The sequence below is a fragment of the Phymastichus coffea genome, unplaced genomic scaffold (assembly GCF_024137745.1).
Source record: "Phymastichus coffea isolate CEN01 unplaced genomic scaffold, Cenicafe_Pcof_1.1 PCOF00171, whole genome shotgun sequence".
Lineage (NCBI taxonomy): Eukaryota > Metazoa > Arthropoda > Insecta > Hymenoptera > Eulophidae > Phymastichus > Phymastichus coffea.
Window position 1 is genome coordinate 247563 of NW_026706982.1, and position 15233 is coordinate 262795.

The 15233-nt window shown below is 34.3% G+C and overlaps 3 protein-coding genes across 3 annotated transcripts; 2 read left to right on the forward strand and 1 right to left on the reverse strand.

Annotated features, from left to right (window-relative positions):
* Positions 1-579: 579 nt before the first annotated feature.
* LOC131673269 (dnaJ homolog subfamily C member 16) lies at positions 580-5059 on the forward strand. Its single transcript, XM_058951144.1, has 12 exons — positions 580-1496; positions 1572-1638; positions 1708-1901; positions 1970-2250; positions 2333-2523; positions 2603-2934; positions 3001-3304; positions 3380-3528; positions 3597-3821; positions 3896-4109; positions 4195-4299; positions 4378-5059. Exons 1-12 carry the CDS (start codon positions 964-966, stop codon positions 4501-4503), a joined length of 2721 nt encoding a protein of 906 aa, XP_058807127.1. The 5' UTR covers positions 580-963; the 3' UTR covers positions 4504-5059.
* A 2629-nt stretch (positions 5060-7688) lies between these two features.
* Positions 7689-11052, forward strand: LOC131673249 (Bardet-Biedl syndrome 7 protein homolog). The gene is made up of 13 exons (XM_058951102.1): positions 7689-7903; positions 8181-8379; positions 8457-8625; positions 8701-8777; positions 8840-9095; positions 9166-9428; positions 9493-9682; positions 9769-9849; positions 9907-10050; positions 10121-10245; positions 10343-10452; positions 10517-10793; positions 10866-11052. The coding sequence occupies exons 1-13, from the start codon at positions 7762-7764 to the stop codon at positions 10996-10998; spliced, it is 2166 nt and encodes a 721-aa protein (XP_058807085.1). The 5' UTR covers positions 7689-7761; the 3' UTR covers positions 10999-11052.
* LOC131673250 (GDNF-inducible zinc finger protein 1-like) lies at positions 11050-15125 on the reverse strand. Its single transcript, XM_058951103.1, has 9 exons — positions 14759-15125; positions 14339-14678; positions 13748-14263; positions 13380-13539; positions 13083-13307; positions 12862-13004; positions 12277-12685; positions 11920-12196; positions 11050-11846 (listed from the first exon to the last, which is right to left on the reverse strand). The coding sequence occupies exons 2-9, from the start codon at positions 14672-14674 to the stop codon at positions 11798-11800; spliced, it is 2115 nt and encodes a 704-aa protein (XP_058807086.1). The 5' UTR covers positions 14675-14678; positions 14759-15125; the 3' UTR covers positions 11050-11797.
* Positions 15126-15233: the final 108 nt, after the last annotated feature.

Genomic DNA, 15233 nt, shown 5'->3' on the forward strand with positions numbered 1-15233 from the left:
ATATTCATTAAAGGAGCTGTTGAAAAAAATAATAATTATAAATTACAATGTATTACACGTATATGTATTAACTAAATAAATTGCTTGAATATAATTAGAAAATGTTTTACAAAAAATTCATTTGTTAAAAAAGACATTGTATATATTTACGTTTTCCCATTGGTTTGCAGTTTTTATAGCAGGATCAATATAATTTATATTTCGAGATAAGCGTTGTCACATAAATTTATACGTATCTACTCTACAAATTCCTATTTAATTTTTTTATTTGTTTACGAACAAAATGTGTGTGATTTTCCATGAATGCAAGCATTATATTTGATGTTGCGTATCAGATAATGAAATACTGTAATAAATATATCAGAAAATCATAAAGAATATACTCATGTACATATTGCTAAAAAATATACTACACAAAATTAATCCGAATCCACCATTAGAAATATGTTTCATTGCCTTATATAAAACATAATTTTCCCATTTCGTATTTATTTACAAATTTGAATTTTCGAGTTACGTACGCGAGCTTAAAAAGTTACTAGATCACTAGTGACTGACCTACAAACGTTCGCCGTTAGTTTCTTCACTCGTTCGCTGGTCGCATTATTTTTTCGGAAATTTTCGTTCGCGAATACGCCAAGAATAGGGCTTCTGATTGTCAACTGTTATTCGCACCGAATTTTGATTAATATCGATACACGTGGCTAAAATTTACTATCTCAAGATATTTTTAACCTCTCGAGCATTTTCAGAGAGCAAGAGAGGCAATGTGAAATGGTTATACCCTCGCCGTCGCCAGTGGATCGGTCAATTTTTTTCATCTTGCTGTTGTACTGCAGTGGTTCTTGAAAGAGTTATGTGAGAGCAACAGCAAAAGTTTTCAAGATATTATAGATGGATGCTGAGTGTTTTGCAAGCTGATGGGACACCTGTTTTGGAGCTGATCCAAAGTTGCACGTTTTTATGATTAATGAAATGAGTACTTTGGATGGCTTTGATGATTTGCATCGTGATGTGTGTAATTTTCTGAATCATGGTGCTGCTACAAAGTTGCCTGTAGCTGAAAAGTACCACATGGATCAGATTCGTGTTGATGACAGTAGTCAAATATCTACGAGTTATCAATCAAAAGAATGGAGTCCCACTATAATTAGACAAATTTTTCCTGTCAACTCCATTGGTGATTCTGAAGATAAATTGTCAAGTTTTATATGCAAATTTTCAACTGTGCCCAGGCTGTACATCAATCTACTGCAATACTTTTCTAATAGTCTTTCAAGAGAGGAGAAAAAAGAAAATATGAAATTGAATATAATGTATACAAGTTTTCCAATCAGAATATGTATTGTGTTCTTGTCCCTATTCCTCATTCTACAATTAATACCAACAACTAATGCATCAGAACCATTAGGAAATCCATATCACATTTTAGGAGTTTCACGACATGCAACTCTGAAAGAAATACGTAAATCATATAAGAATTTAGTTAAAGAATGGTAAGTTGTTGATTCTTTCTATTCACTAAAATACTTAAAATTATAGAATAATTTTAAGGTTGTAACATTTTACAGGCATCCGGATAAAACTGATCACCCAGCAGCAGAAACCAAATTTGTGGAAATTACAAGAGCTTATGAGGTATTTCATTGCTATTTCCAGTCATGATTTTTCTGATACAAGATAATAATAATGCCTCAATCGTTGCAGCTATTGTCTGATCCTGAGAGGCGCAGGAGATTTGATAATCATGGAATAACAGAAGAAGGTCTACCAAGACACAGGAGAGATAATAGTGACTTCAATATGAAAGATCCCTCTGATAAATTTTTCTCTGGAAACTTCCAATTCCATTACCAGAGTAGAGATATTTCTCTTTTCCACAAAATGAGTATAACGTATAGGTAAGTTTTTTAACTTAAACATGTGAAATCATGAATACTATGGCTAACAAATCACAATTTCTTTTCAGAGCTTATGAAAATAATGTGTTACCGAAGAGTCATAAGACTCCGCATTTAATACTTGTATATTCAGACTGGTGTTTTGCTTGCTTGCAAGTTGAACCTATTTGGCGGAGATTAATAGAAGAGCTTGAGCCACTAGGAGTCAATCTAGTCACTGTTCATGCTGAAAGAGAATCTGGTTTAGCAAGAAAACTCAGCATCCATAGTTTGCCCTGCCTTGCTGTTACTGTTGATGGTCGGACCAGTATTTATAAAGAATCAATGTTAAGTGTTCAAAAAGTAGTTGGTATGTATTTTTTTTAGTGAAAATAAGTGAGCTTTTCCTTGGAAAGCATAGTATTTTTATACTTTCCAATGTCTTCTTTCAGATTTTCTCAGGAGTAAATTTCCGTATAGATTACTATACAATGTGAACAGTAACAATATAGAAAGCTTTCTATCTGGATGGGTAGATAATAGAATAAGAGCACTTATATTTGAAAATAGAGCAAGTCCAAGGCTGAGATATTTGCTTGTTGCCTTACATCACCAAGATAGAGTTGTTTTTGGCTTTGTGCAGGTAATATTTGATACTCTGCAAGACATTATTCTAAATTTATCAGCTCTTGAGAACCAATCAATTTTCCACGTTATTTCAGACTGGCATTCCCGAAACAGAAGCCATCACGACGAGATATAACGTTTCAGAAGACATGGATACATTATTATTGTTCAATGAAAACTTTGATAAGCCAGTTGCAAGAGTGACCATGCAAGATATTCCAAGTGATATGATGCATAAGCTAATTGAAAGTCATAAATTTCTAATATTACCAAGACTTTCGAATCAAGCCATGCTGGATTCCATATGTCCACAAGTGTGGCAGAAGTTGCAGAAGCGTTTGTGCGCGATTTTAGTTTCGCAAAATAATCCAGACTCTGATGTTGTTAGAGATAAGTTTAGACAAGCAGCTTTGGTTGCTCCGTACAAGTACGTCATTAAAACTGAGAATACACTGTTGTTTGTAGGAATTTATAATAAAATTTCTCTTTTTAGAACTGAAAAAGTTAAATACACGTACGTCTTCAAAGATGCTCAATCGAATTTCATATCCGCTCTTCTAACTGGCGAAGCCAGCCCATCAGACCCGCTAAATCATATTGTGATTATTTGGAGGCGAGATTCTAGTCATGTTAAGTACGAGTGGTTTTTCGCTAATTGGGCTGATACAACGGCCAATGATAATCGGTGGAATGAGACTCGTCTAAGTTTAGATCAAACTATACAAAGACTTTTACGTTCTTCTGAAGCGTTGCCGTATGCTGCTAATGTACAAGACCTGACGGATGAACATGCTCTGGTAAAAGCTTTTACTAATTGCTTTGATGTATGGTTTTGGAAGACATTCATTACGTTTTTTCATGAATACTTTCAGAGTACTGTTGAAAAGATTATTAATAGAGCGATAAATGCGGTCGATTATCTATCTGAGAATCTTACAAAAGAACAAATTCTTCCATTATTGTCTGTCTTTGCCACGCTGTTATTAATCGGAGCAGTCGGCTATGGAATGTCGTATTTAGTGTAAGTACCAATGCAAATATAGTTGATTGTAATTCATGTCCAAAATAAACCTTTCATATAAACTATAGGAAATTAGAGGAGGCTAGTGTACAAGCCAAATACGGTCAATTCAAAGAGAATTCAAAGGCTGTTTCACCGCAACCGCAACTGCGGCTCCATGAGATGAGAGCCGAGACATTTAATGGACTCGTTCGACTTCTCAAGCCAGGATGTCGAACGATCGTTCTATTAGTCGATAATCAAACTAAATTGAAATTGTTGCCATCTTTCCATAAAGCCGTTTGGCCATATAGGTAAATATAAAATATCTTATTTTAAAAATATAGTATTTTGAATGGAACGCTTACATAAATTTTATTATTTGTAGGAAAAACAAAACTTTAATGTTTTGCCACTTATCACTGGAACGAGGACTTGAGTGGTATAAGAAGATTTTAACACTAAGCTTACCGGAACCTAGAGAATTGAATATCAACGCGAAAAATTGCGTTGGCACCGTTTTATCATTGAATGGACATCGCAAGTATTTCTGCATGTACCATGCCAAACACCCAGAGTCGAAGAAAGGAAAAAGTTCCAGAGTATGTGTTGCAATAATTTCAAATATTTTGTTCCCCGAGTTTGTATAATCATAGATAATAATATATTATATGTATTCTGTCGCAGCGTATGGAAAGGATGACCAAACGATTATCTCAGCCCGAAGATGCCGAAGCTGGAGCCTTCATTGGTTTCGATGATTCAAGTGATTCTGAGTTTTCACAGGATGAGGTGGAATTATTTAGATCCTTGAAAAAAATTCCTTAACTCAAACGGTTATAAAACTAATTCTGTAAATTTATGTTTCAGATTCAGAGCGACGTGATATATCAGGACAAATTACTGGACGGTCTATCAATGTGGCTTGACAGGCTATTTGAAGGTTCAACGCAACGTTATTACATAAATTACTGGCCAGATTTCACTGCAAAATAAAAAAAGTGGTAAAATAAATAAGAGTATACGCCTTCTACAATATATATATATATATATATATATATGTATACGTATACAGTGCCCGACACGTACTTTTACCCACCCTGAGCCGAAATTTGCCAAACTTGAAAGTTTTATATCTCAACGAAAAAGAGTCGTAGAATAAAAAAACTTGAAGCCATTTTAAAGGTAATAGCAAAAGCTTTAAGTAACGTGAAGATAATATTGTTTGTACTAGAATTAAGTTTTTTATGCTTAAAAAATGAACATAAAAAATTTCTTTTTTTTGCCCATATACAAATTTATTTATTTGCTACGCAAATCAGCGGATCATTAAAAATCCAAGTAAAATTAGAAAGTGGAATTTTAAATAAGAGTGACAAAACTCATCTCTGATTTTTTTATACAGAGATATAGCTAATATATAAATATATATTTATTAAAAAAAAATTGTTTTTTTCATCGACTCATATCTCGATTACTATGCATTAAATAAAAAAACTTTAAAGATAAAAGTTGTTTCTTTTTTGGTCGAGAATACAAAAATAAAGTGAAAACTGAGATCTGGAACAAATTGTTTTTTTTTGTTTTTTTTTTCATTTTTGCACGCTAGCCATTAATGTTATAAAATATTATATTTTCGTTACTTTGAAAGTATATTATTTTTGTAAAATTATGTTTTATTACAAAAAAAAAGTTCAATTATATTTACATAATAATAATATTATAATAAATAATAAGTAAGTATTACTTTATAAAAGTGTCTAGAAATTATTTATTAATTTATTTATTTATTGGTAAACTTAACTAAAAATTTATTATTGAAAATTTGTTTTAGACTTTTGATCATAATTAAATATAAAAAAATAAAGAATATGAAAAATAAAAAAATGGTTAGTGTAAAAAAATGAAAAAAAATTTGTTCCAGATCTTGGTTTTCACTTTATTTTTGTATTATTTACCAAAAAAGAAACAACTTTTGTCTTTTGTCTAAAAAAAAAATACCGATTTTTTAATCCAAAATGCTACATCTCTGTATAAAAAAAATCAGAAATGAGTTCTGTCGCTCTTATTTTAAAAAAGAACATTCCACCTTTTAATTTTGCTTGGATTTTTAATGATCCGCTGATTTGCGTAGCAAATAAATAAATTTGTATATGGGCAAACAAAAGAAATTTTTTATATTCATTTTTTAAGCATAAAAAACTTAATTCTAGTACAAACAATATTATCTTCACGGTACTTAAAGCTTTTGCTATTACCTTTAAACTAGCGTCAAATTTTTTATTCTACGACTCTTTTTCGCTGAGATATAAAACTTTAAAGTTTGGCAAATTTCGCCTCAGGGTGGGCAAAAGTACGTGTCGGACACTGTATATATAAATGAAAACTGTACGAGAAAATGGTATTATGGAAGTCTGCGAGTGGCTATTGATGCTAGTCATAAAATACCTCCTTAATTTACTATTGTTATTATTTGTATTAACAAAATGAAACAGTTAACGGTATTGAATTGTATTATCGCTCACTGCGATTGCTGTCATCGTAGTCGTGGTTGATGTTGATGCTATATAACGTATGAAAATAGAATATTTACGTATGAAATCAAATAAGTATAAAATATTTAATCGTGTTTAAGAGTGAAAATGCAATTTTTTATCTTCATCGAAAAAAATATGAAAATAGTTTCTAGAATGTTGCTTCAGGAGGCAACAGGACAACAATGAGATTAAAAAAAATATATTAAAATATTCAAATTTAAAAAAGTTCCACTTATATGCAGTTTTATAATTACACAATTTTATAAAAAAGTCAACTAGTACTAAAGAGAATATTTGTATGGTAGTTAGCTCAATTCTGTTATATCTTAAAAAACGTTCACATATGTACTGATAATTATGACAAGCGTATATCCTCTCTAACTTACTTATTTATTCTTGTATATTATGATGAAGTCTTAAAACTTCTAGCAGATTAATTTAAAATGCGTTTACCAAGAAATTACAACTTAACGTTCGTAAAACAAAAATGAAAGTCGATTCGAATACCGAATAAAACAAATGATCTACAAAATTTTTATCGCCTATTCAAACGACCAATGACAAAAAGCAGTTAGAAATATGTCGTAATGAATATGCTTTCTAGTTGCAGCATAATTTTTCCACATATTTTATACTTGACTGCTCATCAAACTCAAATCGTTCATGTGTATCAGGCTTATTTGTAAAACAACGTTGAACTGTTGAAAAAGTTTTAACGCATTACCATTACGTCGACATTTGTACGATAGAGAGCAGACATTTCTCATGTTTATAATAATTTATTGTAAAAAGAAAAAAAACACAATATATATTCCAATCAGAGAATTAAAAATGTGTGCAAGTCACAATTGCCATTTTAGTCTTCACATTATATACATTTGAAACATTTGCTGATCGAGAAAAAATGTATGGTAAAGCATTTATGGTGTCTACTTTCTGATATTCGAATGATTGATATTTGATGAATTTTGTATATAATTGTATTTGCAAAGTTATATGTGTGTATGTGTGTGTGTACACGCGCGCGTGCATATGTTATGACTCCAGTTGAATGATCTTTCCTTTTTCTGTTAAAATAATATACATCCGCTGAACACGAAGTATCAAACGTGACAATCTACTGAATTTCTTCTTCATTTTTTTTTATTCTGACCGATTAATAGCACAGTTCCTTTCTTACAAAAAAAAAAAATTCAAGTTTTAATCATCTCATAGGCAAAAAACGTACTATTCGTTCGTTGCAAAAAGTTATCGTTAAGCGTGAAGACATTCTCTTCGAATAGTTATATATATGCAAATATGTACTTGTGAATGAACGTTAACATCGCATAATATATGTAATATTCTCGCTTCTGTAAAAAAATTAATGAAAATCATTTCCACACGAGTTGTAATAATTATTCCAAAAAATAAAGAAGTTACGACTTAAGTTGTAAAAAAGCAAACAAAATATTATCGAGAGCTGGATTTATAAAATAAATACAATTAAACTATTAATTTGGCTTGGTCATTTTTTTCACTTCATCGCCCTTCCAATAAAAGTGGGCAATCACCAGACGGGTTGTTACGATTTCTCGTTGCCATGGGTAATGATCGATCGGTGCCACTCAGCTAGGCGACTGACAGAGTTCAGGTATTCAATAATGACGCTAAGGCAAAAAAGAAGAAGATTGTGATAAAAAAATATAAAGAACAAGAGTGCTTGCGTGATTAGAATATGACGCTAGTACTAACGAGAGTGGATTACGCGAGTGTGGGTGTCACGTCGCGCAGTACCATGCGGCTTCTACCTACTTCAGAGCCTAAACAATATCAACGCTTCGCCGTTGGCGATCACGATGGGGTTTTACATATTTTTGGTAATTGTTGCGCGCTCTATGCTATTTCTTTTTTCAAATGGGTATAATTTTATTGCAGTTAATTACTTGTGTCAATCTTCGTCGATTAATCAATAATTCGAACGCCAATATATCAATAACTTATCGTTTTTAAGACGACTTACGCATACTATTTCTTTTCCTTTTCACATGCACATTAAATTCTTATCCTGGTGGTATTCTATTAATCTCTATTGATTAATCGATAACTTAAATCTCGGCATCATTGATTTGCAAATTAAAAAAAAACACTCGACAGGTTTCAAGAGGAACGAGATGCAAGTACTTTTCAAATCTCTCCCTGGTCCGAAAATCGAAAAATTGGTACTAGGTGGCTCGACGTCTCAACCACGTGACAAAATTTTTCTCGCTCACGGCAATACCGTGATGGGTTATACGAGAAAGGGTAAGCTATTCCTCGAGTTCGATACAAGTTTAATCGAGCCGATCACCGCCATGTAAGTACATCTTTCTTCATCAGTCACCATAAAAAGTCTGCTTTCTTTTTCTTTCAAATTCATTTGATTTTCAAAAGGTATGTATTGGGAGCGGATTTGGCAGCGTGCGCTCGCGATCTTTATCATAGGTACCGCGATTGCAAGGATGCCGATTCGTATTTGGCTGGCGAGAGACTTCTCGACGTGGTTCTTTTACCCGTCGGCACCACTGCGATAGTAGCCGTACTCGCGTGCGGAGATTGCGCTGTTAGTTATGCTTCATTTATCCGTATGACCGATTGAAGATATGTGGTTTTGTAAAGGAGAAATATTGTCTTACAGATTCGAGTACTTTACGGTACGAAAAGCCCTGCCGTATTGAGACTTGCGAGTGTTCCAACGATACTCGTACCATACAGGTTTGTACCATTCGTTGATTGCTGGAACTCTATATCTATACATCCTTCTTAATCTACTATAGGGAAGGATACGTCGAATCGATCGATCGAGTTATGATGGGCACAATGGATGGCAGAGTCGGTTTATTAATGCTGGACAGCGACAAAAACGTACGCGTCAGCTGGTTACTCAACAAGACCGCTTCGGAAATCACATCCTTGGACACATTCGAAATCGCCGAGGGCATTGATTTAATCGTCGGTAGACAAGATGGTTCGGTTGAGATCCATAGCTTACCACCCGACGAGGATGCTATGCCATTGCTCAGATTTCAATACGTAAGTTGACTTGTTCTCCTTGGCTTTTTTTGCTCAGTGCGTAGCTACGCCGAATTCAAACAAATTACAGAGTGCAGGTGAAAGTATCAGTACAGTGATCGGTGGCACGATAGGCTCGGTCGATTACCCTGAACTTCTCGTGTCAACTTACTCTGGTAAAATTTTTGGATTGACCACGAAGCCGCCAGGTTTACTAGAAGCAGCTCAAGGGAATGTTGCTATTTTAAAACTTAAAACTGAGATACAACAACTCGAGGAGGAGCTCAAGAAGGAATACACGACACCGTTCTCCGGGGATACCTTGACGCCGATGATACTGTCGGTGAATCACCGGTAAATATCGCGAGTTAGCCCTCCGCGTTGTTCGACAACATAGATCCGTCTTGTCTCCTCGTAGGATGACGCTAAACAAAGAAGACGCTTCGTACTCATTAGTAATAGAATTGGACAGATCGATCGACAATATTTTAATACAATCGGATACACCGATCGACATGCTCGACGTGGAGGGCAACAATGCAGTGATGAGCCGTTCGAGCTGCGATCCTAATGAGGGCAATTTTGCCCTGGTGACTTATCGGTGCCAAGTAATATATAGTATGATCTTTCTATCCGACTGATCGACTAACGCAACTTGCTAATTTTAATGCCTTCGACTGTAATTGTTTTCAAGGATAATACCAATAGATTAGAGATGAGACTGAGGAGCAACGAAGGTCAACCAGGCACCCTGCAAGTTTACGTTACTTCGCAGGTAAACGTTTGGAGCTGCCTCCTAAAAGTACTGGAAATGAAGGTCATTTATTTATAGATACAGCCAAAATGTTGTCGAAAAATCGGAGTGCCGATTTGTGCCTTGTCACTCCATACGAGATTGTTCGTGGACGATAAGGAATCGATTAAGGGTGGTCCGTTCAACGAGCTGCGACTGACTGGAAGTTTTTCTATGGCTGAGGTGCGATAAAGCACTTTATGTCATTCCTTTTGTTGAGCGATTACGCGACGATTATTGTAATTGATTGTAGATTCACGCATGGCTGGCGCTTGCACTACCTGACGTACCTGAAAGACCAATACAAGAGAATGACTCGGAAGCTAGCATGATTTACACTTCAACTTTCATCGGCACTATTTTAAAATGTAAATATAAGTAAGTGACTTTAAATATCCGGCAGCTTTAAAGGTCTCGAATCGTATAATTGAACGTCATTTCATTTTAAATTACTCAATTTGAAATTTAATTTCAGAAAAGGTAGCGCGTCATTTATGAGTGAAAACGTTTCTACGATAATCATCTTACGCGACATTTTGACCAAAGAAGCCACGAAACGTAAAATTAAACTTGATGTATTCTGCGGTAAGGTTACTTTCATTAAATAAGGTTCAGTAATGAAACTCATTAAATTGAGTTATTGTGTTAGATATTACCGAGGCAAGTATAACCAGAGTACTCGAGTTAATTCTTCCACGACTGAAAGAAGCGCATGAATTGATGGAAAAAATCAAGATTTTGGACGCACTTGATACGTGGGAAATGAAAGCGACTCCTGCGGAATTATGTACTGAATATCAGGAATTAATAAGCAAGGAAGCCGAGCTACGAATGCAAATGACAAAGGATGCAGAAATTTTACAACGATTACATGCAGTCATCATTGATTTGTACGTTGACTGGGAACGTGCTAGAGGTTCTCGAAGGTAAAGTACATCAACAACATAAAATTAAATTTTAATAGATGATATCACTTACGACAATTCTGATGTTTTTAGAATTTCAATTAGGCAAGCATCGGAAAAATTAAAAGACGCATTAGCCTCAATGGACATATCAACTATTCAACAAGTTTTCGTCCAGAAAGACATTTCCGAACCTGTCGCTGTCTCCGTACCTGTGTTATTGTGACAGTAAGGTATATCAGAAACGAGACAATAGAACAATAAACTATGTTTATGTAAACGTTTCCATGTAATAAAAAATATATTTTTAACGCTGATTTGGCGCATATAAATTGCTACATAGATATACACTTTCTAAAACATAAATAACATACACTGTAATTGCAAATGTTTTTTCTATTTGTATTGAGATGCGTACGCAAAATATGCTCACCAGATTTATATATATATTCATTTATACGAGATTATAGTGTATTTACAAGTCGATCGTGCGAAATAGGCGATGCTTCACTTTTTTTACCGTTAACTTTATAATTGAAAAAAGTTGATGAATTTGTTGATTCCTTTTTTTTTTAATACATGACGGCAACAGTTGGCAAGAAACCTGATTTTTTTTACAGTACACGGTACTTATTATTTTTTTTATACAATACGGTTGTAAAAATTGTATACAAATAACTATTATATATCTTTTTATGCGTATTCATTGATGCAAAAAAAATAATTATAATAAAACGAATCATTCGACGTTCGTTAAAAAAATTAAATCGACTCTAAAATTCACTAGGATTATTAATATTATATAAAAACTTAGACCGATATCTGCGTATATGTTTTATACATAATCTACTTCAGCATCTTTTTAATTAATGCTCTAAGCAGTCTTCTTTATAATTATAAATTAAAAAATATATCTCATTTATCAAATATGAAAGGAATAGCAGAGAATTAACAAAATGTCAACGAGTACTCGATTCATTGAATTTAAACAAGTAATCGTAAGCTTATTGCTAAAATATGTGACCTTACTGGTTTAACAAGTTGATAGGGTATAGTTGTAAATCTGCAAAATTTCTGAAACATAACAAAACATTGGTCATAAAATAGTCAAGAGGATTTAATAATACGAAAGCTTTTCGTAACTTACAAACTATCGCCGTTTCTAACGTTTTCAAGGGGGTCTTTGTCGTTCACCACTTCTACAGTAGTGGCACCATCACCAGTCAGTGCCGTGACTGTAGCATAATCTAATGTTTGTACACTGACATGCGGCAAAATGTTGCTTCCATCTTCTAAGTCGGATGCTCTAATTAGCTTAATAACTGCTGAATTGGGATCTGCAGTTTCATATTTCAGCTCGTGCACTATCTCGTTGATCGCTCTGGTCGACTTATCATCACTTTCTTCGGCGTTTTCTTCATTTTCTTCAAAATTAGGTTCAATAATAATTAATTTCGCGTTACTAATGAATTGTTGGTAAATCAATATAGCAGCTACTCCTTACCATTAGTCTTCTGAGCCGGTGAATTCTTTGTAACTTGCCTAGCACTTCTAGAGTGAGTGAGCAAGTGTCGTTTCATATCACTTCTCACACGGAATGGTTTGCCACATACGTCACAACGATGGGGTTTCTCTCCTGTGTGAATTTTACGATGATTTTGCAAGTAACTACTGGCACGGAAGGTCTTGTTGCAGAATTCGCATTTGTAATTTTTTTCTCCAGTGTGAATACGTCGGTGGACGATCAACGAGTACTTGCGTGCAAAATCTTTGCCACAGTATTCGCATTGGAATTGACGTTGTTCTGAGTGTAGGCTCGTCGAATGATACTTAAGATCACCCCATTGACGGAAAGAACGGCCGCATACATCGCATTTGTAGGGCTTATCACCGCTATGGAGTCGTTTGTGAACCTAGAGCGAAATATACTTTTACATGATTGAAGTGATTGTTTTTATGGATTAGGAGAGATTAGTTTGATACTTGATGCTGTAAGGACGTATTAAAAAGCTTGGAAGGTTTGTGAATAAGCTGGAAGTGATTAAGCATAAGGATTAGGAAACAGTTATCAAATGGAATACCAATATACCTTTAATGCACTACCAGCAAAGAAACTCTTTCCGCAAATTTCGCATTGATGAGGCCTTTCTCCACTGTGAGAGCGCATGTGATATACTAGACTATTTTTGTGATGGAACGATCGGTCACATTGTGGGCACGTTAATTCATCAGCTTTAAAATGAAAAAAATTTTAGATTAGTTTATCACTTTGCAAATTGGCACTAGACAAATTAGGATTAAGATCCTTACTAGACTTTTTAGATTTTGATTTTTTTTTCTTTGTTGGCTCAGCTTTGGCTTTTGGTTTTTGGGTGATCGTTTCTTCTTCAGTTCTGGAAATTGGTTCGTTTACATCAACTTGTTCAAGTGGCTCTGGAACTTCCGATATTGTCCATATTGATGAACTTGTATTTGAATCAGGCAACTGATCATCATCCTCATCATCATCATCTATTTGTGCTCCAGTTTCTTCAACTACAGTGTACATTAACATTGTCAATATTTTTAATGCAAAATTTCATTATGATCTACCGTCTAAAGACTTACCAACACCCCTTATTCCTTCCATGATATCTTCAGGCTCACTAAATTCTTCAATCACTGTTTCAACTCCTGTTGAATCTTGCAAGCTGGGTAAAGGTATGATACTTTTACTTATTGTTGCATTTACAAGTTTTGTTTCTTCCTTCAGAGGTTCATAATGTGACTGCAATATAAAAGATGAAATAAAAAAATGTAGGTGCTTTGTAACATTGCTATTATTTGCTATCTAATTTATTCCAATAACAAATAAAAATTATTTTAAGAAAAATACAAATTGATAGATATATTAATATTCTATCATTATGAAAAATTTATGTTGAAGAAAAATGCATTACTAAAATTGGGTTTAGATTAATGTGTGCAATATTTACCTTCAAATGTTCAAAAAACTTAAATTGTCCATTTAATTTAACACCGCAAAGTTCACATTTAAATGTCAACATTTGATTTTTGTTCACTGTATCTGATGTTGCACTTTGATTAGAACGAGGACTTTCTTTTTTAATCACATTTTTTTTGCTTTGATGTTTTAGTTTTCTAGGTATTCTCTTTTTGTGCGGCAGTGTTCTCTTGAGACCAGGAGTTGTGGGCACTGTATCCTCGCTACTTTCAGCAGAAATATCTACATCATCCTCACACTTAACATTAACAAACTCTGGCTTAACTACTTGGTTTCCTTTTTTGAAAGCTTGAACTGACTCATATACAGGTGGTGGATTAGGCTCTTGGATAGTTTCTATCGCATAAGAATTGACTGAAGGTAAACTTTCTAAGTGTGTTACATCTTGTATAGTTGAAGCATCTACATGATTGAGATGATTTTGAAGCTGTTTTTGCTGTTGTTGAAGCTGTACTGCCACAAGGGCAGCTGCCAGTCTTCGATCCTCCTGTGAAGATACAAATTATTTTATAAAAATGTCTAATTAAGAATTAAGTATAAATGTGTCTAACAAAAAAAGTACCTCATTCAAAATGTCAATATTAGTATTTCCAAATCCATCAGTCTCATAATATTGTGTCCCAGAACTGTAGTCACTTGTAACACCACTGATCATATCGACCACCAAATTTTCTCCATTCCATTCTCCCATTTCCCCTTGGAACGTAAATACTGGAACTCCTTTGCCAATATTATCTCCATCACTTCTTTGTATTGTGATGTACTGAGCTCCATTCATTTGTTCCAATAGAACAGAATGAGCTTCTTCTTCTTCTGTTGTTACCTCCATCTTTGTGTTTACCAATCCACACAGATGTACAGAACTTTCAAACCAACACTGCAAGTCTTCACTGTTCATACATCTGTAAGAACACAGTAAAGTATACATTACTAGCCAACGACAGTGTATATTTCTAAATAATAATAACAATAAAATACTGACCTCTCAGACGGAGGGAAATTCAAATTTCCCGGTTAACACTGATCGTCCCGATGACAGCGGCTCCAAGGTCATACAGCTTGAGGCTTCACGTTGATTTCCAGGTGATGTTACAAGTCGTTCTGATGAGGCTATTTGCTCAGGTGGAACCGGCGTTTACCGTTCAGGTGCACCCGAGCTGAGCAGTCGTCGAGGCTCGAACAGATATAAACAAAGCACCTTGATGAAACACTGTACGGCAAAACGTGACAACAGTGCATGAAACTCTCGACGCCATTCAGCCGGATGCGCCCCACTGACTAGTAACTGCGACTTGAAGAGCAATGAAAGGAATTTCGTGTCTAGTAACTTTTGGAGTGGCGCTGTATTTCAATTCATTTTTGAAAGGAAATGATTTAGTGCATTAGATATATTTTTATTCTACTTATCTTTATTAGTAATAATATTCATGTAAATGAAATTATCAAGAAAATTAAAT

Coding starts and splice junctions, on each gene's coding strand:
- LOC131673250 (XM_058951103.1), bottom strand. CDS start 14,674: ATGAACAGTGAAGACTTGCAGTGTTGGTTTGAAAGTTCTGTACATCTG. Junction 14,264..14,338: donor ATATTGACATTTTGAATGAG/GTACTTTTTTTG, acceptor GTATCTTCACAG/GAGGATCGAAGACTGGCAGC. Junction 13,308..13,379: donor GGAAGGAATAAGGGGTGTTG/GTAAGTCTTTAG, acceptor TGTACACTGTAG/TTGAAGAAACTGGAGCACAA.
- LOC131673249 (XM_058951102.1), top strand. CDS start 7,762: ATGACGCTAGTACTAACGAGAGTGGATTACGCGAGTGTGGGTGTCACG. Junction 8,626..8,700: donor TCGCGTGCGGAGATTGCGCT/GTTAGTTATGCT, acceptor ATTGTCTTACAG/ATTCGAGTACTTTACGGTAC. Junction 10,453..10,516: donor TAAACTTGATGTATTCTGCG/GTAAGGTTACTT, acceptor TTATTGTGTTAG/ATATTACCGAGGCAAGTATA.
- LOC131673269 (XM_058951144.1), top strand. CDS start 964: ATGATTAATGAAATGAGTACTTTGGATGGCTTTGATGATTTGCATCGT. Junction 2,251..2,332: donor AAGTGTTCAAAAAGTAGTTG/GTATGTATTTTT, acceptor GTCTTCTTTCAG/ATTTTCTCAGGAGTAAATTT. Junction 3,822..3,895: donor AAAGCCGTTTGGCCATATAG/GTAAATATAAAA, acceptor TATTATTTGTAG/GAAAAACAAAACTTTAATGT.